The 27,646-nt window shown below is 44.0% G+C and overlaps 2 protein-coding genes and 1 pseudogene across 2 annotated transcripts; all 3 read right to left on the bottom strand.

The window, feature by feature from the left end:
* Positions 1–10,461: 10,461 nt before the first annotated feature.
* On the bottom strand, positions 10,462–11,306 carry LOC123474661. Its single transcript, XM_045177046.1, has 2 exons — positions 10,927–11,306; positions 10,462–10,639 (listed from the first exon to the last, which is right to left on the bottom strand). The coding sequence occupies exons 1-2, from the start codon at positions 11,304–11,306 to the stop codon at positions 10,462–10,464; spliced, it is 558 nt and encodes a 185-aa protein (XP_045032981.1).
* An 18-nt stretch (positions 11,307–11,324) lies between these two features.
* On the bottom strand, positions 11,325–12,008 carry LOC123474490 (the record flags this gene model as incomplete). The annotated part of the gene is made up of 1 exon (XM_045176703.1): positions 11,325–12,008. A coding segment is annotated over exon 1 (684 nt), but the record flags the coding sequence as incomplete, so codon positions are not given.
* Positions 12,009–23,780: 11,772 nt separating this feature from the next.
* On the bottom strand, positions 23,781–25,034 carry LOC116926891 (annotated as a pseudogene).
* Positions 25,035–27,646: the final 2,612 nt, after the last annotated feature.

Raw genomic sequence — 27,646 nt, forward strand, 5'->3', positions numbered from 1 at the left:
GCCAAATGCAGTCGCGTGAATATTGTCGTTTAACCCAGATAAGTTTTACCAAATGTTAAAGTAGAAAACATAGGGGACTCTATTTGTTATGCCTTGTGGGGTTTGTTATCCAGTTTAGGGAACCCATGTCAGTAGGTAGGAGGGGGGATGTAGCGCCAATGTACTTTGTCGCTTAGCACCGGATGCTAGGAGATGCAAATGTGCGATGTCAATGGACTTTGCCACTCTGGCCGGATGTCAGAGGACTCAAAAGCCCGTCTATGACTGGCCAGAGGGGCAGTACAATGTAGTGATTCAGTCTACTTGTTGGTGCTGTCAGTGCTGTCTCTGTGTAATGCTGTATGTGTGGGTCGTGTAAGCTGTCTATGACTGAATACATCCCTTAAACCCAGTGAATCTGTTACAGTATTACAATGTTTACAGGATTTGTTTCCGTTTACGGATTGTTTACCTTATTTATATACGTGCCTAATTCTAAATTTTCATTAATTAATTAAAACCACTTAATTAATGTCTTGATGTAATTTCAATGTTGAATTTCCGTTCACGGATTGTATTTCAATTTTCAGTGTAAAATTTGTATTACAGGTATTACAATGTTTACAGGATTTGTTTCCGTTTACGGATTGTTTACCTTATTTATGTACTTGCCTAATTCTTAATTTTCGTTGATCACTTAAAACCACTTAATTAATATTCATTGAATTGTTGTTTCCTCCAACAGTTGGTTTCCTTTTGGATTTAAATGCCTTTGTCGGAAGAGCTTAAGGTAATAGAACAAATTTGCAGTACAGCAGTTTTACATGTATTAATTAATATTTAATTTTTGCATGATTAGCAACTTATTGCAGAAAATAACCTTAGGAAGACAAGGCCAACGGGAGCAAAATGGACTAGTGGAAAAAGATTGGATAGGATACAAACTGTAAGAAAGAACTTGGAAAGACTTCATGAGGAGAATGAAGTTTAATATGCTTTTTTCTTAACTTACCCGAATCGTAGGGGTAATCCTTCCCATTATCTCTACGTGGAAGGAGAAGAAATGAAGAATTTAGTGAAAGATGAGAGAAGATTTCCCAAGTGCTTTTTGGAACTGAAACCAAAATGGACCAATCCTGCTACATTTGTGCTGAGTGAAACCCTTGTTAAGAGAAAAAGGCTTCATAGTGATGAGAGCATGGCACGTGACACTGAGGAGTCTGCTAGTGCTGGTCCAGCTTAAGACAATGATTTCCCTGCTGGTCCAGCTGATGACAATGATTTGCCTGCTGGTCCAAGTCGAAGTTATGCTCCTGAAAGTGGAGAACTTGATCAGCTTGCTGCCCTTGGTACCTCACAGCTACACCATAGTAACGTTGATCCTGAGAATCTAATACAAGAAGACAAGGTGTTATTTCAGGCAAAAATATAGTTAAAAATGTAAATTATGGTTACGGTACATCATCATCTTTCTTTTCAGAATCAGGAAAAGGTTAGATTCCAGAATGCAACCGAGCCTTTTACCTACATAGTCAACAATAAGAACTACCGTGTGGGGCCAGCACGAAAGGGTACAGTATCCTGCACAAAAAGGTGAACACCGATTTGTTTTGAAAAAGCCATCTGTGGGTAGAAAATATTAATAGTTTACCTTTTTAAAGAGAGGTAGGGAAAAAATAGTTCTGCTTAGCCGGGGGGTAGGGGAGTCTTCCGATGATACAGTCTACACTTTTCCAGACATTTAATACCTTGGGCAAAAAAAAAGGTGTCTGGACTGACATTACCCAACCCCCCTTATGATGATTTTGCGCCAAAACCGCCCTACCTCTCCTTAAAAAGGTATACTATTAATATTTTCTACCCACAGATGGCTTTTTCAAAACAAATCGGTGTTCACCTTTTTGTGCAGGATACTGTACAATTAACATATAGGTTTGTGTTATAATCGAAGAGTTAGAAATTGTTCTAAACACGTAAATTTAAGGCCACAATTGGAAATTTTTACGGATTTGAAGCCAACAAGTTGGCACTACGTACATTTCGGTTGCAAGTGGCCAACCCCTCGTTTTATGACATCTTTTTTTCCAGAGCCAAGTCAGCGCGTAAAAGCTTTTAAAAGTTTTTTTACGGAACCTTGGCCGGCAGCTGCCAACATGTACTCACTAATGCGTGACGCTATTGCCCAGCTGCCAAATAGCAACGGTTCACTCAGAAAAATTGCCGAACTGTTGAGCGAGTCGCAATATATCACCCGCTTCAAATCTATTAGAAAATTGCTGGAAGTAGTCGCCTGCCGATACTCACCAAGGAAAACCAATCGTGTGTATCCTTTGACGAGGATACCAATTTATTTTCCTACCTCCAACACGGGTTAAGCCTCGACGATCATAGTAAGTTTCTTGTTTTTTGCAAGTTTATTTACAATTGTTTTTTTACGAATTCTTTTTTCTCTTTCTAGGAGCATTGGACAAATGTTTTATGGCATGACAGAATGATAAAAAAACAAACATGGAATCGAAAAGAAACGTCAAGACTAACGGTACTGACCATGAAGTCCAAGGACACTAAAAAAAAATCCACAGTGCCACGGTCTCCACAAGTGAAAATGATGCAGGTCATTGTTCCATGACATAGTGAAACAATTGGGGTGATGATGTTTATTTAAATTTGACACCAATTACATTTCAAAACACAGCGGCAAAAACAAAAGGGAAAAGGTAACAGACGGATGGAGGAAGACTGACTCACTGACTGCCTCGCTGGTCGACTGGTGACTCTCCCTGCTGGTGAAGTTTGTCCATCTTTTATACGGCAACGCAGAGAGTCGAATTTAAAGTCAAACGAGGTCAGGCGTGTTCAAAAATATAAGGTCGGCGGAAGAAGGCTGGCTTTACCGTTAGAGTAATAAAAGTAGAAAGTCGGTCATTCGGGGCAACAAATTTGGGGTCAAAACAGGGCAGTAAAAGCAACGCGTTAAATTTTACCGTTTGAATTTTGATTTGGTCGGCGGATCCTTACATGGGTCCCCGTCAAAATAGATTGCGTCTCGCAATCTCTTTTCTCAACATAGTAAAACATGCAGTTCAAGAGAAGAAAAAGTAAGCCAGGAATATTCAAGGACTTTTATCGCGTTGGTAGCTTTCTCAGATGGAATGGGACATTTTTTTAAATTTGGAACGAAATACAGCGAAGGAGAAAAGATACAGAATTAAACGAGTAGTGACGCGGACGTCTGGGAGCGCGGAGCTCAGTGTGGCGTGTTCCGTTGAAGGAAATACGTACGCCTTTGAGCACGGAGCTCGATAAAAAATAATCTGAAGTAAAGTGTCTAAGCCTAGACGGTCTTTTGAAGTCAGATTTTACAACAGCAAAACAAAGAATATGAAGAAAGAGTGGTGACGCAGACGGCTACGAGCGCGGAGCTCACTGTGGCGCATTCCGTCGAAGGAATTTTTACGCCTTCGAGCGCGGAGCTCGATAAAACAAATCTGAAGCCAAAGTGTCTAAACCTAGACAGTCTTTACGAATCAGATTAAAAACAGCAAAATAATGAATATGAAAAAATGAGTAGGACGCGGACGTCTGGGAGCGCGGAGCTCAATGTGGCGTGTTCCGTCGAAGGAAATATGTAACGCCCTCGAGCCCGGAGCCCGGTACAGATACAATTGCCTCTGCAAGAGGTGTGCCTAAACCTAGAACACAGCTTCGCAAACAGATGTGTCAATAAGAGAAGAAGCGAGATTATAATCTCAATAAAACTTCAGCTGTTCCAAAATAAAAAAAGAAAAAGAATGGTTTGCATGAGAATGTCCTCTTTGGTTAAGTGGAGGTATAGAGGGGGGAATAGAAGTGAAGTTGATTTTCTTTTGCCGTAGTCTATATAAATCTGGAGGTGTCAAATTCAAAGGGGAACTAGTTTTAGGTGGAAAAACTATGTAAGAGATGGGGGGTCTAAGATAGTTAGGAAATAAAAAAGATCGGTTTCAAATTGTAATGTTGAATTTCCAATGTCGGTTTGGTCGGGTCTTCGCGTGGTCTAGGTGATGAGGGCTTAGGCAGCTGGGCAGACAAGCACGCACTGTCTTTGCGCAAAAAGCAACGGCTCTTTCGTGCAACCTCTGCTTCGTTTCTTAATTTTGGCCGTTGGCCATGGGCGATCAAAGACTCTGAAGGTTTCGGCTTGGTGTACGGCGTTTGAAGCGCGTTGATCGTCGCCTGGCGTCAAGTGGGCATCGTGTAGGATCGAGTGTAAGAGCTTCAACTGGTCCAGTTGTTTCAGCTCGGGTTGGTCTTCGTGGTCACCAAGGTGGTCGGAAGTCACAGCGATTTTTTGTTCCTTTGTTTCCTCACTTGCCGACGTGGTAACAGCTGCGTTTTCGCAAGTTGGTTCAGGAAAAGGAATGGAAAAAATGCAACTTACAGTCGTTTGATGTTCCAACACTGATGGTCGTATGACAGATTCATCCGCGAATATGCTGTTTCCATTTTGGTGATTTTTCTTGTCTTGGTGTTTTTCCGGGTGGGAAGAGGCTTTCTCAATGGTGACTCGGCTTGCGACAATAGCAGCCGAAAAAACAGGTCGAGATATTTTAATTTTCAGTGTTTTACTTACAAATTTTTTTAGTTTCTTGAATTTCTCCAACCACAATGCCTTTATTTTCTTCTTTAAAGGTTTTTCTTTGATGTCGGTGACAGAATATTTGTCTTCAATTTGTGCCATCATCGGCGAAGAACTGCTGTAGTAAAGTTTTTTTTGGTAACGCGTCCGTAACGACCAAGACTTCGGTCGGCGGTTTCGTCCTCGCTGCCACCAGATGAAACAATTGGGGTGATGATGTTTATTTAAATTTGACACCAATTACATTTCAAAACACAGCGGCAAAAACAAAAGGGAAAAGGTAACAGACGGAGGGAGGAAGACTTACTCACTGACTGCCTCGCTGGTCGACTGGTGACTCTCCCTGCTGGTGAAGTTTGTCCATCTTTTATACGGCATCACAGAGAGTCGAATTTAAAGTCAAACGAGGTCAGGCGTGTTCAAAAATATAAGGTCGGCGGAAGAAGGCTGGCTTTACCGTTAGAGTAATAAAAGTAGAAAGTCGGTCATTCGGGGCAACAAATTTGGGGTCAAAACAGGGCAGTAAAAGCAACGCGTTAAATTTTACCGTTTGAATTTTGATTTGGTCGGCGGATCCTTACAATAGCAAGCGATTGCAAATGCCAACACGGTACCTTTTTTCACCATCGCAGAGGCTGTTCATCAATCAGCCTGTGTCCGAAATGAAGAAATCGTAACTCCTCTTAGTCATGCACCAGCTGGTAAGAAACAAGCAAACACAATGTTAGCAGTGGAGAATTTTCCTGATGTTTATTTTGGTTACTTAATCTCTACTGCAGGGCCTAGCGACAGAGCAGAGCAAGAATTCGATATTGCAAATAACAGCACGGCATCTTTTTTCCCCGTCGCTAAGGCCAGTCAGCAATCAAATTGTGATGGAAATGGAGAACCAGTAACTCCACCTGCTGATCGTTCACCAACTGGTAGTAAACAAGAAACCACAGAGTTAATAGTGGAGGATTTTCCCGATGTCGAAGTTGGTTCGAGGTTTTTCATACTATGTTCTACGGGGAAAGAGGGGCAAGAAATTGAATTACAAGGATTACCAAAAGCTTGGACCCCAGACGAGGCCTTGGCATTCTTCTCTGCCCTTTTTTTTTACGAGGACATGGAGAGTAATTAGGTACTGTTTCCATTTTTTTTCTATCACTTTGTGTATTTTAAAGTTTACACCTTTAATGTATGCAGTCCAACTTGATGGCACCTGTCTGGCTTATGTAACGCTACCGCTCGACTGGTGGGCATCTTCTCCCATTTCGCCATCGTTTCCATCGCTCAATGCGGGCATTTTAGATCTTCAACAACATCCGACAGTCAAAGCCAAGCACAGTAAAGCCGTCCGTAATGTCTTCGAGATAAGTTACTCTGTTTACAAAACGAAGGCCCGACAGTGTTGACATTCTAATCCAGCATTATCCTACACTAGTCGTGCTGGCCATGAAATATCTCAACAACAACGTAAATACTTTCATCTTCTTCATCTAACAGTTTTCTATTATCATCCGCTGTCTTAATCCAGACATACAGGCCCATCAGTGCTGTCCATTTGTTATCCAATGTCTACGCTCCCAGCGATGTGCAGCGTAAAGGCAATGACGCGAAGCTCAGTGCCCTTTTTTTTTTAAACTAAGACCAAGTTACCTGTTTTTTCCATTCGTTATTCAATTTTTACGCACCCAGCGATCTGCATAAAACCAATGTCGCGTTTGGGGTCCCTTTTTTTTTAAAACAAGACCGAATTACATGTTCTCTTAAAGATTGGCGATAACGAGGAGGCTCCTCTTGCTTTTTTGAAACTCCTATGCGTATTTTTAAATTTGTTTGTTCTTTGAAGTCCTGGGGCTTGTCACGCTTCCTAACTTCTATTTGAAAACAAGATCTAGTTTTTTTGTCATTTAAATCTGCATTTTAAAAGTTGGTGTAAAAATTTTCAATGTCCTACTATTTGTCAGTGTGTGTCAATAAGACTAATTATGACTGAAATACTGTCATTTCGTATTATTTATCCAATATTAAATTAGCAATTATTAATAATCAATAATAGGTAAGTGTTTTACGTTTATTTTTCAATGGAAAAAGACGAAATTTGAACTGGCGCCGAAAAATGATGGCCGCCGTCGTGCTCTTTCACGATTGGTTCATCCATATTTGCTGATTCCTAATCTAAAACTATGTTTAATGACGTTGTTCTAAGTGTCGTCGTGTTCCTCGTGATAAGAGGATCACGAAAAGTACACTGTTTATTAGTTTAAGCGAAGCAAATTATCCGAACGGTGTACGAAAAGTTGGGTGTGTATCTACGTCATCCTCCCTCCTGCCCAAAAGTTGACAAAATTGAATAATTTATTGCATCCAAACGAAAGGTGCGATCATTATGAATTTTATAGCAATCGATAGCTCTCACCAAGAGATTTCCTGCAGACGAAGCCGCGGTGCGGGCGTTGCAGGAAATTTGGACTAATGTCCATTGCCACCACCAGGGGGTTGTTGGTCCCTTTGTTTGGCGACGATTGGTGTCATTGAGACGCATTTCGGTACGGGTCATGCTCAGAGGATGTGGTGAAGTTTAGTTTGGAGTAGGAAATTCGTTAGCAGTTTTTGGATTTCAAGTTGGATTTTGTGATGACGCCATATCTGGCAACACGGCACCCATCCCCCCAAGCCTGAGGTGCCCAACGGAGGAGCCCTCGCCGGTGAGTTTCCTTTCGCCACTCTTTAATCGTGTCTACTCTCCCGGATTCCAATACAGATTGTATTCTCACTTCTTCACAGATTTTTCGTGTGAGTGATGGGTTCAGGCCAAGGATATTGTTGGATTCCCAGGTAATTTTGTTGTTTGTGAGGTATTGTTTGAGCGTCATTTAATGTTGGTCCAAATATTTGCAATTTGTAATTGTGTTTTCAATGGCTGGGCATCCATGGCGGCAATGTGGTTCAACGTCAATAGTTAATATGGGCATTGAGATTGTTATGTCCTGATCGTAACCTATGGAGGGCTACGTTAATCGGCCTGTGTGGGTGGTGGAACCACTCTGTGATGCCCAGTCTAGATTTGAAGGTAACGCTTGGTTTCCCACATTTTTTTAAGTCATTGAGGGTGGATGTTGACCATTCTTTTTTGTATAGGGCAATGATCTCCTGGCTTGTAAGGATGTTTTTGATGGTTTTGTTGGTGGGAATATTTCCAATGTCGTTGGCCAGCTTGTCTGCATGGGTGTTCCCTGGGATGCCTACGTGGCTTGGGATCCAGATAAGGTGAGTTTTGGTTCCTGCTGCTTTAAGACTAATTAACATGTTTCATATTTCAATAAGGATTGGTGTAGGGGTTTTTCCCGTGGTGGAGTTGATTGCCATTACTGCAGCTTTTGAGTCTGTATAGATGTTCAGTTCTGCTGGGGTGGGTTCGTATAGGAAACCTGTTTCCAGGGCCTTTAAGATCCCATAGAGTTCCGCTGTGAGGATGTGTGAGCCTGCTTATAGGTGCCAAGCACCGTGGATGTTTATCTCTGGGAATGTGAAGTCACAGGTTGTTGTGCTGGGTGTGATGGATCCATCCGTGTACCCTACTATTGTGGTGGTTGGATTGTATTTAGCTAGGCTTCTAAAGATGGCCCTGGCCTTCTATTGATTCATGGTTGCTTCTGTCTTGGATATCGGGAAGGTCCATGTCATGTGTGGTAGGTTTGACCATGGGACAGGGTTTTTGAGTTGGTTACTGTAGCTAGGGTCTTCGATGTAGATGTCGCGGGCTAGGGGGGCAATTTCTCTGTCTATCTTGGAGATGGTTGTGGGACATGCTCCTCCATATGCCATGATTCCATAGTCTATTTTACTTCGTACTATCGTTTTGTAGAAGGTTGTAAGTGTGTGGATGCTTGGTTCATACCTTTGGTTGGTTATCATGTTGAATAGATTTCTTTTTTTGATGCAGCCATAGACTACTTCGTCTATGTGGGCGGCCCAGGTGAGCTTCCTGTCGAAGATTACCCCGAGAAATTTCATCGGTTCTATTGCTGGAATGCGTCTTCCATGGATGAAGAGTAGCGGTGCTGTCGGTGTGCTGTGGGATCTGGAGAACATTACGAGAGCAGATTTGTCTGCCAGGAATTCAAGGCCCCACTTCCTGCCCCATCTGTAGAGTTTATCCAGGTAGGGTTGCATTTTGTCTTCCACTTTAGTTTAAGATATTCCTTGCGAATATATAACGACGTCGTCTGCGTAGTGGAGTGTTTTTATCCCGTCAGGGGGGAGGGGAAGGTCGCCCCACATAACACAATGCAGTCCGTTGGATGTCCGACAGATGTCGGGGTCGGATGTTGAGTACATCTTTTTGATATCCTCCGGACTTCCCGATATCCGATTTGGATGTCCTATGGATGTAATTTTTTTAAGTTTTGACCGCCCTCAACAGCGCCGTCGGACATTCTAAGGATATCCGAACGGGCTTTCATTTGGCTATAAATATGACATGAATTGGACATCTAATCTTGAAAAATTATTAGGCTATATCAGGATTCGAACTCGGGTCTCCCGCACCACAGTCGAATATTATTCCACTGGTGTTTTCAAAGAGCTCTTGGTTTTTATGGATGTTATGTTTTAGCTCGTTATATTGTTCTTCTTTTTTATCTAACTTCATCCGAGAAACTCTTCTGTTTACAAAAACAAATATTTTGTTTTTATTCAATACTATTTTTTCTTTAATTTTAATATTCCATTTTAATTGTTTATTTATTTTCATTTTTAAATTTATTTATCTTTTTTTTCAAATTAAAATCACTTTATTGATCGCCAATTTTCTTTTCTTCGGATTAAAATTTTATTATTAAAAAAAAATTTTTTTATTTTCAGATTTTCTAATTTCAAACATCTAGTTTGCACTTTTATTTTGGTATCTTTATTAATCTTAATCTAAGTTCCCAGAAAATTTTTAAAATTTTTTTATATTCATTACTTTTTAATCTCATTTTACATCAAAATCAAATAGTCAAACATCTCATTTTCCGTTCTTTTAAAAAAATTTTTCCCATTTCCCTTATTATTTATTTACTTATTTTTTAATCCTATCAAATCCTTTAAAAAAAAATATATTTTTCTTCATATTTTTAATTGATGTTTAAATTTTTCTCCCTATATTTTTCCGAATTTTATTTCAATTTTTGTTTTTACTTCATAAGAATTTCTGTTTTACACTCTTATATGTAAGTGGGCCCAGGGTAGCAATGGCAGAGGAAGGAGCATCTAGTAGAAATTCTACTAGAGTAAGACTCCATGGGACAATCATTAAAATCCCAGTTCCTCTGCCAAACATTTTAAAATGTGGGGAGAAATCCTGTCAAGGTGAGCGAGGTAGCGGTCCCTGGTCTGGGGATCGCAAGAGACAATTGGCGGAGACACACATAAAAGAAAGACATTCTAGGAGAGGGGTTCAGTACACCACCCAGTATTTTTTTTATTGATTATATATGGGCGTGGACTCGAAGACCGAGTATTGCCCCGTGTATTTCACCCGATTAGCATCAAAGTTACATGTTTTACAAAAGGGAACGTTCCATAGGACTAGAGAGTTGTACATAAATTTGGGAAACTGGGCCTGCGCGGCGGCTCTGGTGCGGGCGTGCCGGGGCAAGACCAAAGGGGATTTGAGTACCCGTCCGGCTTGGTTAGACCTTCTAGACCACCAGCCGGTGGTCGCCGGCATAGCTACATTCCCCAATGGGTTCCCGACAGCAGTTCCCAGAGCCCCGGCCTGACGAGCTGATATTATTAGAGAGAATAGGGGAGGGGCTAAATTAAAATACCAGACCATCAACAATGACAACACTGTACTCTAGTGGCTGATTTCATAAAATTGAGCTACTGGTTCACGAGAAGCGAGCAGAGGGCGTCTCCGAGGAAAGCGCTAGTCTGTCCAAGAGAGCCCTCACGCAGGCAGTGAGACCATAGTCTCCGGTGGCTGGATAGGTGGCCAACGGGAACGCGCGCTCCCGGACCCCATTCCTAGCCACCGGAACACAGCAAATAAGATATGCTTCAAGAGGCCTAAAATCAGTGTTAGACGAAATAATATAGAGACACGAGAAGCGCTCGTCTTCAACTATTTAAGAGAGAAACGCTTAGTGCTAAGCACATATTTGACCAATGCATTCCAGGACAGATTTGATTTTGGAAAGATATGGAGAGGAGGGGGCCAGGGAAGGTTGACGGCAAGGAGCTTCTCATACAGCTCCTCTCTGAGACTAGAGTAGTTTGGGCAGTAGAAAAGAAAGTGAGTAATGGACTCAATAGTAGCACCGCATCGACAGGAGGCGGATGAAGTAAAGCCAAACCGATGTTGGTGAGCATTTAGGGGGCAGTGGCCTGTGAGTAGCTGGGTAGAGATTGCACTAGTTTTTACTTTGAGGAGCCTGTTGGCGGAGTACACATCAGGGAAGAAGGCTTTTACGCTCAAGTTGGTTGACAATGACACCCACTCCTTATTCCACATATTCCATACATATTTCGAGAACTCTTTCTGAATAGCCTTCGGGGAGACCGGGGCGTATCGAGTTGTAAACGGAGAGGGATATTTGGCCCAGAAGCTAGCTAGGGCGAGACCAGGTGAGTTTGGATTGGCAGCAGTGAAGACATGACAAGAGTTGCCGAGTTTTGCCAGAAGATCAAGGTTGCTCACCTCCGTCAGAGAAAGTGTAGCGGCCGGACTGAGCATTACGAGCCTCTCAACTAAGATAATTTCACTGCTGGTATACTTAGGCCTCAGCTCCTTTATAGTCTCAATGGCCTCAGCAAGAGCGACGCTCAGTCCACTGCGGAAAGAGATTGAGGGGGGTAGCGTCAGATTAAGTATCCTGATTACAGCCGCGGAGTTTGTGAAGACTACGCAAAGTCCAGCAGCGCCAGTGTTCACGAACACACGAATATAGCAGCGGAGGGTGTTTAGCGCGCATGGAAAAAGATCGACAGACGCGTAAGAGAGGCTAGAGGAGTAGAGACAAATTCTCCACGGTGGGTGTTGAGTAGAAAGAAATGTACTGACTCGTTCACTTTTTTTGTGCATAAGTTCATGGGGGAGACGCTTAAGGATTAGTTTGCTAGATGATTTGACAAACTCACCAGCTGGTTGAGAGAGCAGACGAGAAGTGGCTATTTCCAGTATGCGGAGATCAAGTGGAAGCATATTGGATAAGATAATGAGCGATTCGGTAGGGGCCGTTTTGAACGAGCACGTAATCATCCGGCAGATCAACCGCTGAAACGAACGGATCTTCTTTGAACCGGCCTTTGTGCGTAAGACAGAAGCCCAGACAGAGCAACCGTATGTGAAGATGGGCTCAACAGTGGAGGAGTAGAGAAATCGTAAGCGTTTCCTATCGTAACCAAAAGATTGCCGGAGGCAACTGCTTACAGCCATCATGGCCCTCGTCGCAGATACACATTTTGCTTCAATGTGATTTTTCCATTTCAGCCGAGAATCCAAGACGAAACCAAGAAAAGAGGCTGTATGCGAAGGCGAGATCCTTGTATGGTCAATGAAGACATAAAGATTGTCCCAAGGAATCAGCTTTCGGGAGAATATGACAAGGACAGTTTTAACAGCATTAAGAAACAGCTTTCTAGACGCAGAGCGCAAGCTCCGACAGAGTCACAAACAAGTTGGAGGTTTTTTGTGGCAATACTCGCATCTTTGTGGGACGTGATAATAGTTATATCGTCAGCATAGGCGATCATTTTGACCGGAAATGGGAATGTGAGGCGGAGTAGGTCATCGACAAGCAGATTCCATAGTAAAGGTGAAAGAACTCCACCTTGCGGACATCCTAGATTAACCAAACTGGTGTGGGTATGTTCCTTTACAGAAAAGCACGCCTGTCTATTAGAGAGGAAACTGCTTATGATTTTTATGAGGTAGCTGGGGCAAGCACGTTTAGCTAGAGCGTGAATAATGGCCGGATGCCAGGCAGAGTCAAAGGCACTCTTGATGTCCAAGAAAGCGGTGGCGCATACTTTGTTCTCGGAGAATGCATCTTCGATGAAGGAAACCAGGGTATGCGCCGCTGTTTCAGTAGAGTGGTTGGCTCTGAAACCATGTTGACTAGTACTGATCCAGTTGTTTACACTATCGAGCCAGAGCAACCGGCCCAGAACTATCTTCTCGAGAAATTTGGCCAAATTGGACACTAAACTAATCGGTCTAAAGCTGTTCAAGGAAGTGTAGTCGCATTTATTGGGTTTTCCAATGACTGAAACTATAGCGACTTTCCAGGAGTCTGCCTTGGCTGTAAAAAGGAATTTAATTCGTTTATTTCAGCCGGCAGACATGCAAGACCTTGTACTGAGTCCCTTTCCTCCAGTATTCTCCACCAATCCCTCGAACTAACCATTGCATCTGCAATGGATGGTTCGCAGGGGTCTCCTAATCCCGCTCACTCTTCTCTCCCCACGTTTTCCCCTTCCAGAATTGAAGGGGACAAAATCATTTAAAAATACCCTGGGAAACCCACGAAGTGTCCTAGGTGTGAGTGGACTACCTTGGCAACCAACACCAGAGCCATGGGTAGTATCCACAGACACCTAGAGACAGCCCACACACTCCAACTAGTTAAATATTGGGAATGCGGAGTGTGTGGATTTGCTGGAGATGGCCCTACACTAAAAGGACATTACCAAAGGTTACATTCCAATCGGTTACCCTTCATCCGATTTGCTGGGATATCCAGTATGGATGGCTCCAACCGTGACTCTTCTGCTGCAGTGATCTCTCTAGAGGATGTTACTGCAACAGAAGACGAGCGTGATGAGCTATCCGTGGTGGAAATCCCAGCGATCGAGGAATCCCCTGGTAATGTCCTATCTCCAGCAAATTTTACTGCAAGCCCTATTTTAGATCTTGGGAGGGAGTTCGCCTCCTCTTTTAATACACAAAATTTTAGTTGGCTTTATGAACTCCCCCCCCCAAGAAAATACTAGCCCCACAATTTTATCACAAGTGATTTTAGACCCTTCACCTAACCCTGAGACCTTAACCTTTGTCCCCAGTCAGCAAAGCAATCGAGGACGTAGTCACAACAGCCCAGAAAAGCGGAGCCAAAGAGACGAAAGAGTCTCTGGGTTCCTGCCTTCTTGAGCTGTGAGACTCTACATGACCTAGACGATGTCCTCGAACGTTGCACAGCTGACTGGCCCACTAAAGCACAAATTTTACAAGACCCTAGCCCTGAACAACCCCGAGGAAACACTGACAAAAGAAAAAGAAACCAAAACCGGCAGATGCAGAAGGCCCGGTGACATATCAAGCAAAAGGCGTACGAGGCGAGAAAGATTCAGCGGCTCTTCAACATTTACCCAAGAAGGGCCGTTCGAGAGGTGCTCGAAGACCGTTCACCCTCCTACGATGGTACTGTACAAGCTGCGGAGGAATATCTCAAGAGGACTAACAACCGATTGAGACCATCTCCGCAGCAGTGCCAAAGTGCGAGGGAACTCTACGACACCTGCGACTGGTCCCAACCTTCAGAGGACCAGATGAACTTCCTTAATCGTGCGCCAACCCAACAAGAGCTTGAAGCTAAGCTTCGCCGGGCTACCAACACATCACCAGGGGTTGATGGCCTAGAATACCGTCATCTTAGAGCCATCGACCCCAACTGCATTCTGCTGGAAACAGTTTGTAAAATGGTTTGGAAGCTAGGGGTTCCTAATTGTTGGAAGACATCGCGAACTGTCCCCATTTTCAAGAAAGGGGACACTAGCGACTATTCCAACTTTAAACCAATATCCCTTCTTCCTACCATTTACAAACTGTTCTCGACAGTGATCAGCCAGAGAATAACGCAAGTCGCTTCAGACCTTGGCTGGTTATCTCCCGAGCAAAAGGGTTTCCTCCCGGGGGTCCATGGTATTCAGGAACATAAACAGCTCTTACAGACGGTTGTCGAGGAGACAAAGACCAAACGAAAGCACATGTCTATTGCATGGCTGGACATGTGCAACGCGTTTGGATCTGTGCCTCACGCCATTCTGAATGAGCTGTTCACATCACTTCCAATACCAGAGGCTCTCCGGCGCATCCTGGTGGACATATATTCGGGAAATCGGATGGATTTTGCCGTTGGGAAAGAATCCATCCGCATTTTCCCGACAGCAGGTGTTCGCCAGGGTGACGCTCTTAGTTCCCTTATTTTTAACCTGGCTTCCGAACCCCTCGTCAGGGCCGGAAAGTCTAATATTAACCCCGGATTTTTAATTTTTGGCTCGCTCGTGAAAACCACGGCATATGCTGACGACATTTCCGTGGTTACAAATTCTCCCTCCGAGCTCCAAAACATTTTAAACGTTTTTACCCTCACCGCAAACACCTTGGGGCTGCCATTTAATGCCGGGAAGTGTGCTTGCCTGGTCTTCGACAAAAGCAAGCCATCTGACACCCAGTGCCGAATTGGTGATCAATTAATTCGGTGCTTGGGTCCAGACGACCAAGAAACATATCTTGGTACACCGATCGGAGGAAAATTGCGGTTCCCACCACCAACTGACCTTATCCCTAACCTCGACAAGATTGCCGCCTCTCACCTCTCACCATGGCAGAAACTTGAAATCTTCCGTAGCCACCTTCTTCCCTCCCTTTCCCATCACCTCGCTTCGGGTCGGGTCCTGAAAGACTGTCTTACCCAACTGGACACTGAGTGTAGGAAGTTTCTAGGCCTTATTTGCAACCTTCCCAATCACGCAACGGTCCCGTTTTTCTACGTGGACCGGCGGGTTGGGGGCCTAGGAACATGCCGCCTCACTGATGATGCCGATATCTGGACCATCGCCAGGGCTGCTCAGCTCCTCACTTGTAGAGACCCTACAGTGAGGAACGTATGCCGAGAGCAGCTCCATGACACCATCCGGCGAGGGTTCAGAAACGAGCATCCAGGAGTGTTGCCAGTTGGGGAATATTTTTCGGGATCCGTGGATCTCCGAAAGATCCTCAACGGACTGAGGTACGCGGAAGCAGGGTCCAATCTTTGGACTCTTGCCCGCCAAACTGCCAAACGACTGGGAGTGCGGATTAATGTATCCGGCGACGAAAATCTAAGAATTTTCGCCGATGACGTCTCCGTAAGCCCAGTCAAGGCAGTCCGCTGACTTCGGAAAGTAGCTCGGCAGCGCTATACCAGGGACCTAATTTCCGACAAGAGCCACCAGGGAGTAGTTGCCACTGGCCTCTCCCTGGAAGACAAGTCGAAAGACATGGCTCGTCTGGAATCCTGCCGTACGCCCCTCTCCTTCCGCGACTGGAGATATCTTCACAGGGCCCGGCTCGACATCCTTCCTCTTCGGGGGTACTCGTGGTTTTGCTCACAGGAGCAAGATACGAGTTGCCGCCGATGCGGAAAGGAAAACGAGACCGGGTTTCATGTGCTTAACCACTGTGAAGAAGGTCTCCAGCTCGCCACCAAGAGGCACAACACCATCCAAGATCTCTTGGAGTCGCTGCTAGTCAAGCAGGGACACGACGTCACGATCAACAATGCCATCCCCGGGCAAAGGTTAAGACAGGATGTTGAATTTCAACTATCCGGTTCCCGGGTGATGGTCAACGTCGTGGTCTGCTATGACCAACCAGGGAGTATGGAGAATGCCTACCAGCGGAAATATGATAAATGTTCTTCGCATGGGAGGATTCTCCTCCTGGTTGTCGGGTCTCTTGGATCATGGTACCCCAGGAACGACGAAATCCGTTCGATTCTCGGAATCAACGGAAAATCCTGGGGTGCCTTCCGATTCAAGGCCCGATTGGCAGCGATCCAGGGATCAATGGATATGGTGTGTACCCATTTCCATCATGGTGCACCAAACCCCGAAGCTGAGGATATCCCCCCTTTTCCCGTAGAAACTCCCTACCAGTGTTTCGGATTTTTTTTTTTCAAATCAAATCCAAATCCAATCAAATCCAAATCCTCCCGGATTTTTAAGGGATTTGGATTTGCCTTATTTTTCAATGGCTTGGATTTGGATCGGATTTGATCCCCCCAACAAAAACCCGGATTTTTTCAAATCCAAATCCAAATCCTTTATAAAGAAGAAGGATTCAGTCATCTGGTCTTGTTGAGAACGATGTCTTGCAGTCCATTAGATCCGAACTGGAATACCGATACAAACATTTGCGTACGGACCATTTTTAACCGAAAAACGAATTCACAATATTAAACATTTGGTTTTTATAATTTAGGAGACTCCCAAGAAATTCAAGAGGGCACGGCAGGTAGGGCAATGAATTCACCTCCGTCTAAGCGCCAAACCTTGACTCGGGCTCTATTTTCAACGGTCATCCAGAAAAGGGCTCAATCTGCTAGCGCATCAAAGGTCCTTGATGAATTTGAACTCTACCTCTCAGAACCAGTGTACCAGTCAAGCGGTCCAGATTCTCCTGACAATGATTTTCCTTCTGACTTGCGCTTTAGTCCCTTGGGTTATTGGACTATTTCATTTTCCCGGTGTGTAAGCAGTGTTTCGGATTTTTTTTGGGTTATTGGAAAGTAAACGCCCATCGATTCCCGTTGTTGGCTTTGATAGCAAGGGAGCTCTTCGGGGTGCCCACTTCGGGAGGAGAGATCGAACGGGTCTTTAGCACCGCCACGGACATTGCAACGGCTAAAAGAAATCGCATTAAGCCTCCTCTCTTCGCGAAAATGCTTTTCATAAAGCGAAATATGAAACTTATGAGTCCTGTGACTCCTGTCAAACAAAAATGATGAATTGTGGCTAACTCTTTGTTTTTTTGCTGTTTTCACCATTGTCAGTCAGAATACTCAGAAATAAAAAGATTTAATCCAACTTAAGAAATCTAAAGGAACCTGTTATTATAGTTTTTTTTAAATATGGATTTTGTAAGAAATCAAAAGTCGAACAGACTTTTTAGCAAAACTTCTATTAAAAAGTAAACTAATCCAATTATGTCTTGGGTTTTTATTTGATGTTAAATTAGGGATTAAAGTCAAAAAAATTAAAAGGAAATTTTAAACATTTTTACCTCGACACAGAAATATGTAGAAGAATTTGTATGTAACTATGTGTTACATGTTGCAATCATAAAATTAACAATAGATTGTGAATTGGATTGGATTTGGATCGGATTTGGATCGGATTTGGAACGGATTTTCTCAAATTTAAAATGATTTGGATTTGGATTTGGATTTGGATTGGATTTGGATTGGATTTTGCTGATTTTTTCGAGCTTAGGATTTGGAACGGATTTCAAAACACACGCAATGATTTGGATTTGAGTCAAATCCGGCAAATTTAGAAAATCCGAAACACTGCTCCCTACCCAGTAGATTAGTGGATTCTTTCCCACATATTTTATTTATGTAATTTTAGTAATATTTAAAAATGCACCTACCTCATACATGTTTATTCCCCTTCCGGAAACCCCTCCATAAACTAACCACTGTGCCAATCTACAGTTATACTAATTATCATTTTTGAACAATCGAATCGAATTGTTGTAAAACACTTGAGTTTTTTTCGATAACAAATCACCAACAGGATTTTTAAGAAGTCAAGATGATGTCGAACTTAGGTTAAACCAGAAGTGAATAAATTGCAATTAAACAATTTATGCTAAATATTTTTTAAATTTTAAACTTCAGCATGATATATTAAGTTTAAAGTAGTTTTTTATTATTTGAAATTAAAATCCTATCATAAGTATACATGCTTTAAATATTATTAAATGCCGAATAATATTTATTTCCTGTAAGTTAATTTCCAATGGCTTGGTTCCCGTAAGCTAAACGACAAGTCTGTGCAAACAAACTCACGACTTACATATATTTTATTCATTTTTTGTAATAAATAAAAAAATAAACCATCCGGCAAATAGATAACTACTCTTTTTTTTTGTATTAAATGCCGGACTTAAAATAAAAATACGTTCAAGGGAAAAATTTGAACACGGTTAAGTTCTCCCCTTTTGGAAACAAAGAAATTTTGACAATTAATAAGGAAACTTAGCGATCGGACCCAATTAGTTCTAATCGAGTTAACCGCCCCGCACCGATAAAGTGCATTCGGGGCCGAATTGAGATGCCACTTTTTCAACCGGGGTGGTGCGGGGTAAAATTTGAGGTTAACCTGTTGCCCCGACGCAATTTTTAAAAAATGCCGTTCTTTCGGTTTCAGAGTAGAAATCGGGGCAAGCGGGTAGAACGAGCTATTTTCGGGGTTGTTATCGGATCGATCGGGTGAAACAGTCAATCGATAATATTATTGGCATTGATGAATCGATTGATTGCAATCGGGGTACCTTCACTGATTAAGTGCCTCGATTAAACCCCAATTGAATTCGGGGAGAAGAATTTTCGACCATGAGCCACGCGTCAATGGCCCGAAATGAGAAACCCGATTGGCAAAAAAGCGCCCCGATTGGCTCGAGGCCAATCCTTAAATGAAACAATTGAAAATCTTCTTGGCTGCTGGAAGGAGGTCCGTAGAATATAATTTTTGCACATCCATTGCACTTCCAAGGTGACTAGCCGACGGACATCCCTGGAACTACCAATTGAGTTCATAGATATCTAACGGATTTTCGGCCATGATTCGGACATCCGACGGCCGAAATGTGCTAAATGGGGCTCATCATTATGTTGAAGAGAGTAGGGCTCAGTGCCGCTCCCTGAGATACTCCTCTGATTAGTGGCCGGGGGTCTGAGTAATGATTGCCTATCCTTACTCTGGCTTGTCTGTTCGAGAATAAGGATTGTATCCAACGGGAAGTTGGCCCTTAACTCCAAGTTTTGCTAGTTTAAGGAGGTCTATTTGTGTGCGATCATAGGCCTTCGCTATGTCCAGAAAGACCCCAAAGGTGAATAGACCGTTTCCGAAGCCTGTTTTTATGTCGTTTTCCAGGGCCATAATGTGCTCGATGGTGCTTCTTCCGGTACAGAAGCCGGCCTGTGTCGTCTGTAGGAGATTATTTGTCTCCAGGTGCCAGTTTAGTCGGTTCGTGATTATCCTTTCCATTCTTTTGCATAGGCAGGAGGTGAGTGAGATAGGGCGGTACGATGATGGGTCTTCTGGTTTTTTATAAGGTTTTAGGATAGGGATGATTACTTCTTCTTTCCATTGAGTGGGGGTAAGGCCGTTTGTGAAGAGGGTGTTTAGCATATATCGAAGGAATTCCCGATTAGTTGCGGATAGGTTGGCTATCATTTTATTGTGGATTTGGTCTAGACCGGTAGCGTTGCTTTTTAATCTTCAGATGGCTTCCGTGATTTCTTTTGTTGTGATGGATGTGTTGAGAGCTGGGTGGTCTGTGTAGTTTGCTGCTTTCTCTATGGCCGTCTTTTCGTACGGGCTAGTTTTCGGGCCATTGTCGGTTGAGTCCTGAAAGGTGTTCATGAATAGAGTAGCTTTTTCTTTGGGGTACGTTATTACTGAGCCGTTCTGGCTTTGTAGGCCGTGCGTCGGCACTTTGAAGTTCCGGCCACACATGGCTTTCGTTAAGGCCCACATGGCTTTGTGTCCTTTCTGCGGATTGAGTCTAGTTATGAAATTTTCTCATGATTTGGTTTTAGCCTTAATAATCGTTCTCTTTTTTTCCGCTTCAATTTTTTTCATGCGATTTTTTTTCGTTAGAGAAGGGGTCTCTTCTCCATGTATAGAGGGCTTTCCTTGTTGTGTGTAGAAGATCATTACATTTGGTGTCCCACCATGGTTTGGGGGTTTGGGGTGTTATGTCGTTCCCCGGACATGTAAGCTTGAAAAACTTGTGGCTTGCTTCCATAATGGCTTCGTAAAATAGATGGTAGGCTTCCGTTGGTTGTTTCTGTTCAATGAGGTTTTTGAGTGAGGAAACGGTAGTTTTAACACCTCGCCCATATAGCACATTTCTGCTGTCGGATGTCCGAATCATGGCCGAACATCCGTTAGATATCTATGTACTCAATGGGTAGTTCCAGGGATGTCCGTCGGCTAGTCACCTTGGAAGTGCAATGGATGTGCGAAAATTATATTCTACGGACCTCCTTCCAACAGCCAAAAAGATTTTCAATTGTTTCATTTAAGGATCGGCCTCGAGCCAATCGGGGCGCTTTTTTGCAAATCGGGTTTCTCATTTCTGGCCAAGGAGGCGTGGCTCAGGGTGGAAAATTCTTCTCCCCGAATTCAATTGGGTTTTGCAATCAATTGGATTGCAATCAATCGATTCATCAATGCAAAAAACATTATCGATTGACCCGATCTATCCGATAACAACCCCGATAATAGCTCGTTCTACCCGCTTGCCCCGATTTTTACTCTGAAACCGAAAGAACGGCATTTTTTTTTATTGCTTCGGGGCAACGGGTTAACCTCAAATTTTCCCCGCACCGCCCCGGTTGAAAAAGTGGCACCTCATTTCAACCCCGAATGCACTTTATCGGTGCGGGGCGGTTAACTCGATTAGAACTAATTGGGGCCAATCACTAAGTTTCATTATTAATTGTCAAAATTTCTTGAGAGGGGGAAAACTTAACCGTGTTCAAATTTTTCCCTTGAACGTATTTTTATTTGAAGTCCAGCATTTAAAATAGAAAATTTAAAAAATAAAGGAGTAATGATCTATTTGACGGATGGTTTATTTTAAAATTTATTACAAAAAATGAATAAAATATATGAAAGTCGTGAGTTTGTTTGCACAAGCTTTCGTTTAGCTTACGGAAACCAAGCCATTGAAAATTAACTCATAGAAAATAAATATTATTCGGCATCTAATAATATTAAAAGCAAGTATACTTATGATAGGATTATAATTTCAAATTATAAAAAACTACTTTAAACTTAATAAATCATGCTGAAGTTTAAAATTCAAAAAATATTTAGCATAAATTGTTTAATTTCAATTTATACACCTCTGGTTTAACCTAAGTTCGACATCACCTTGACTTCTTAAAAATCCTGTATGTGATTTGTTATCGAAAAAGCTCAAGTGTTTTACAACAATTCGATTGTATTTTTCGAAAATGATACATTTGTAGATTGGCACAGTGGAATAAGATTCGACTGTGATGCGGGAGACCCGAGTTTGAATCCTGGTATAGCCTAATGTTTTTTCATGAATAGATGTCCAATACATGTCATATTTATAGCCAAATGAAAGCCCGTTGGGATATCCTTAGAATGTCTGACGGCGCTGTTGAGGGCGGTCAAAACCAAAAAAAATACATCCGTAGGACATCCAAATCGGATATCGGGCTGTCCGGAGGATATCAAAAAGATGTACTCAACATCCGACCCCGACATCTGTCGGACATCCGACGGACTGCCTTGTGTTATGTGGGGAGTGTATGTGAGATATGGGCATTCCAGTCGGGCCATTTATCTTCACAGAATTTCCATTTTGGTAAGAGGGAATTTTTCTCTCGAGAGGCGATATTGATTTTCAGTATGATTGGCAGATGGTCGCTGCCCATATATGGTCCCAGGGTTATTGTTGAGTCTTGCGTGATTGTGGCTGAGCATAGGGTGAGGTCAAGAGTGGAGGTTTTACCGCTTATAGGGTTGATGTGGGTTCCGAGGGAGGTGGACGTGATGAGTGATATGTTGGGGGTCTCTAGTATGGCATTAAAGATGGCTTTACCATTTCTGTTTGCCCGAAGTGAATTATGATCACACATCGAGTGACGAGAATTAAAATCTCCCCCTATTATGGTGTTGTTCTGTCTGCAAATTAATGGTGTTATTTCTTCTTTTAGCAGTTACCCTTAGGGCAGTATGCCGATATTAGGTCGACCGGGCCGTGTTCCAGGGTTGTCCACGTGTTGCCTACTGGGGATGGGGATGGGGATGGACTGGTCCGGATGGCTACTCCGCCACCCGGTCTGTCAACACGATTTTTTTTAAACAATATTATATGAGCGGAATTTAACTGAAAATATTTCAGAGAGGAGAACAAATAATTGTTTATTTAAACAAATAAAATATCGGAATTCTTCAAGGCGGGCACTTGTAAGGCCCCGTGCGTTCCATTGAGCTATGGTGAGGATTTTCATTAGTTTTTAATTCTTTTTTTCTTGGTCTTATTTGTTTTTCCTCTCAGTTTAGTAGATTGATTTGCGGTATAGTCCAGGCGGGCTAGGATTTTAGATGAAGATTTCAGATCATTGTTTGACAATAATGAGCTTGAGCTCGAATCGGAGTCTAGGTAACTTAAGTCTTCTTGCGGTTTGAGTATGGGGAGACGGGTTAATAAAAGGTGCTCGATCTTATCGAACCTTTTATCTAATTTATCCCGGTAGTCATTAATTCTTTTGTTTGTTTTTTCCACGTCTAATGAGATGCCTTTGATTTTCGTTTGAATTTCGCTTATGGTTGAATTCTGGAGAGTTTTAAGTTCTTGCTGGATCAGATGGATTTTCGATCTAATTTGTTTAATTACGCCAGTCTCTTGGGCCTGTGTTGGGTGTGATCTTGGTGTTTGCTTGACGCTAGCGCTGTATATGTTGTTGATACGCGAACGGGCCTCTTTTATTGAGATATTTTGGTCTGTTGCGACTCTTATCAGGTTTGTCAGTTCAAGGAAGGCTGGACATGATTTTGAGAGCGACGTATGGGTAGGGCTGTTACAGTTAACACACTTTTGGTTGCATTCTTCAGAGACGTCGTGGGCTCCTCCGCATGGGCTCCTCCGCAGTTATTGCAGTTGGCTGCGACGTTTGAGCAGTGGTTCTTTGTGTGACCGAGGCGCAGGCATTTACTGCGTTTGTATGGACTGGGATTCTGACTAACCTCATTTTTTAACGTTTCGCTTCCATATGATATCGGATTTCTATATATTCAAACATTAAAAAAGGGACCATTTCCATGCGATGTATCTAGCAACAAATTTTTGGAAAAACAAGGCCGTCGCATGCAACATCATGGATGACTTGGACTTGGAAGGAATCTCTCATGTAAGCTTTTTCAGAAAAAAATGATTTTGAACAATTTTCTCAACTTTGGCAAATGTAAAAAACATGCCAAGAGAGGCAAATGAGGTTAGCCAGAAATTAAAAGAAGAGCAGCATAAGCTGCGCAAACTGTCTAAGATGGACAATTAATGTGTATTAATGTATATTAAGGTGTGTAATACAAAGAGTCATACGTTTCTCATTTGATTCGGATCTAGGAACTCTGTATACAAGTCCTTTCATTCCTGTTGTAGTCTTAAGTGTCTAGTCTGGACTGATTGTATTGAACATCCTTCCTTGCTCGTATCCCTTTTGGGGGCGGGGCTATAAGGCACTTCAAGGAGACACACACCACCTAGTAGTCAACCCTATAACATCTTCCCCCTATACGATACACAAACAATATTAGCTGACACAGAATGAAAGGTACAAAAGGCAGCTGGGCAAGGACAGACAATATCAAGAGATAAGAAAATGAGACAATTAATGCTGAGAAACGGAGCCTTATGTCGACACGAATCACAGATTACGACAAAAGACGACAAAGGCAACCAAATTAAACACTACGGAGCCACCGCGAATATTGGCGGCCGGAACGAGTAAACAACGGAGTCGGCTGGACGTTGCTTGCCGGTTCAGCGGCCACCACTGGATTATCAGGCACCAGGCACACCGGGTCATGACGGAAAGAGGGACGAACCGGAGTAGCCGACCGAACCAACGAATCAGCCGTGATTTGCGAAGGGTCTGCAACGCCCGACAGAGGAGGAACCGGAGTACACGGCGGCGGCGCTGGAAGAAGCTGGGCAGGGCCGGAATCAGCCGAGCCAACAGGCAAACCGGCCCGATTTGGAAGAACACCCACCGACACCAAGGGAAACCGTAGGCTTGGACTCGGTGCTGACAGCGACGACGACGAATAATCCAAATTGATGGCCCACCTGGTGTGACGAAAACGTCTACCGTCAACGAGGCGAACCATATACGAGTGAGGCTCCACACAAACAGCTTCCACCACACCGGGCACCACCACTGAAACGTTGTACAACCACCAGAGCCGGAGAGCACACATCCACTCTGCGCGCTTGACGAGAGGATGCTTCAGCCTGCCGACGCCGTAACTGCTGCTTGACAAACGTAGACGGGACCAGCCTCGGAGTGAGAGCTGCTGGTAAGAACGGCAACGAGCCACGGAGATGACGGCCCTGCACGAGCACGGACGGAGACGGCAACTGATCCGACACTGAAGTGGACCGAATCGCAGCCCACACCTCCCACAGCGTTTTTCCATCTTTAAATATTTTCAACATCGCCATTTTCACCGTTTGGATGTGCCTTTCTGCGAGACCATTTGACTGCGGAAACTCCGGACTGGACGTCACATGCTGAACCTTGTGGTTGTCACAAAAACATGATTGAGCTCCACACAATCAAACTGCTTTCCATTATCTGAAAGAAGGACTTCCGGGGTCCCCAAATCGGCGAAAAAGCCATCGAGGGCCTCAATTGTAGAAGCCGACGTGAGTGACTTCAACTTTGCCACACAAGGCCACTTGCTGTACTCGTCGACTAGAAGCAAATAATGAACTCCAGCAAACTGGAAGATATCCGCCGAGACCATCTGAAACGGATGAACCGGAAGTCGAACTGGAAACGAGGCAATGCCGGATTTTTGTGGCGGTTCTCCTGGCAGGTAGCACAACTGGCCACCATGTTGCGGATGTGGTCATCACAGCCAGGCCAGAAAAAAGATGCTTTGGCCCGTCGACGAAGACATGACTTCTTTCAATTTGGCCAACGCGGCCCTTTGCGGCTTCTCCCAGACCCATGCAGACGACTGTTTCAGCAAATCCCGCAGGGGACGAGTAACGCCGGCCAGGTTGTTGCAAAACTTATCCAAATACGTGGCCATCCCCAGAAGAAGGATCAAGTCAGCTTTGCCACTAGACTCCGGCATATTGACGATTGCCTCAACCTTGGACGGGTCAACTTTGACCACGCCCTCGCCAATTATGTGACCAAGCCACGGGTCCTTTAAGAAAAATTTACACTTCTTGAGCTGGAGTTTGAGGTTGTGTTGTCGACACCGAACTAGCACTTGACGTAAATTGAAATGAAGCTCCTCCATGGTTTCACCTGTGACTAAAAAATCGTCAAAGTAAATCACAACACCCGAAAGGTCACCAAACAACTCCGACATAGTTTGCAGATACACTTCCGGCGCCGACTTTAGTCCAAACGGCATCCGAAGAAAACGGAAACGGCCACGAGGTGTCGCCATAGTGCACAAGTACGAAGACTTTTCTGAAAGCGGAATCTGATAAAATCCCGACGCCGCGTCGAGACTACAAAAGAACTTTGCTTTGCCAATTTTAGCAAACAGTTGTTCGACAGTCGGGACCGGAAAATGTTGTCGGAGGATTGCTTTGTTGAGATTAGCAGGATCCAGAACGAGTCTGACATCACCATCCGGCTTGCTTACCACCAACATACGGCTTACCCAGTCCGTAGGCTCTGTAACTGGAACAATAATACCGTCCGCCTCCATCTGATCCTGTTTTTTTAATACTGGCTCCTCAAGGCTGAACGGAAGTCTTCCGGCTGCCAAAACGACGGGATCCACCGCATTATTACCCGTGGCCAACCGTATGTGATGCTCCACCGGCAGCTTACCCAGGCCCGTAAACACATCCAAAAACTCCGTGACAACGGCTGGCACTGGCTGAAATGAATCAACTTCCATGTAATGAACACGCCGTATTAAGTTGAGCCGCTGGCAAGACGGAAGGCCCAAGATGGAAGGCTGACCTGGCTCGTCCACCACCACAAAACTTCACTATGTGTACCACATCACGAATCACCACTTTCGCTGTGTGGAGGCCGAGAACTGTTAAATAGCCATGTTTGGCACCATACCGGCGCAGACGCGGTCCAGGACGGAGACGTTTGCGTCGTGTTGGCAACCGATGAAACGCTTCGCTGGGCAGAACGTTGCAAGAAGCCCCCGAGTCCAGCTTAAACTTGACGCTGACGCCGTCTACCTTCAATGTCTCGCTCCACTCACTCTCCTCCAACGACGAGTATTGTTCATGTCGGAGCTCGTGTAAAACATACTCTTCGACTGACCGCTCTCCTGCTTCAACGCCCGACTCACCTTCCACCGAATGAAGCTGCATTTTTGTCCCTTTTTGAGCAGATCCCACACCAACACGAGACGACTCCGACGTTGACGAACCTCTATGCAAGTTCTGCTGCCGACTCTGCTGAAGATTGGGGCAGCGCCGAGAATAGTGACCAGCTACTCCACACGAAAAACAGGTGATGTGATTGGCCGAACACCAGCCTTTTGCATGACGACGTCCACACCCCGAACAATCAAGCATCTGTTGGTCGGCACCACCACTGACGAACCTCTGCTGAGCGCCACCACCACTTTTTCGGCCATGCTTGTCGACTAGCCGATTCACCGAATCCTTCGGCCGGCAAACAGTACGATCAGAACTCATCTGTGTTAGCTGGGCACGTGAAGCTTCAAATGGCCGGACTATATCACACGCTTTGGCAAGGTCTAATGTTTTTTCAAAGAGAAGTTTTTCCCGCGTTTGTGAGTCTGCCACTCCCAACACCACCTGATCACGTAGTACTGACTCAACGGACGCGCCATAATTATAACCTTTTGCCATGCCCCTGAGGCATACTATCCAAGAGTCAAACGATTCGCCTGGCAGCTGATGACAACGTAAAAACTTGAACCTCTCGAAGACTTTGCTTTTAAGGTGCTCGAAATGGTCACCAAACTTTTCCAGCACTGGTTTTATCTTCTTTTCATCACCTGTCGTTGCGAACACAAACGTGTCGAAAATTTTCAGGCCGTCAGTCCCCAGAAGTGTTATTAAAACTCCCACCAGAATCTCCTCGTCCCTCTCATCCTTGCGAGTGGCCAGAATATAATACTCAAACTGGCGTCTCCAAAACTTCCACTCGGCGGCAAGATTAGCTGATGAGAACGAAAACGGTTCAGGTGCCCTCAACGAAGCCGCCATGGCTAACAAAAGTACCAAACGACAAACTGAAGCCGAAAAACACCACCAGCGACCACGTGAGAGAGTGGATGCCCGAGATACAGTTGGATACA

The sequence above is a fragment of the Daphnia magna genome, linkage group LG7, assembly GCF_020631705.1.
Source record: "Daphnia magna isolate NIES linkage group LG7, ASM2063170v1.1, whole genome shotgun sequence".
NCBI classification, from domain to species: Eukaryota; Metazoa; Arthropoda; class Branchiopoda; order Diplostraca; family Daphniidae; genus Daphnia; species Daphnia magna.

What these genes read in the sequence shown, in the direction of transcription:
- LOC123474661 (XM_045177046.1), bottom strand. Translation starts at nt 11,306, where the DNA reads ATGCTCAGTCCGGCCGCTACACTTTCTCTGACGGAGGTGAGCAACCTT. An exon ending in CTAAATGCTCACCAACATCG is followed by an intron (nt 10,640 to 10,926) that starts GTTTGGCTTTAC and finishes CACTGATTTTAG; the next exon opens with GCCTCTTGAAGCATATCTTA.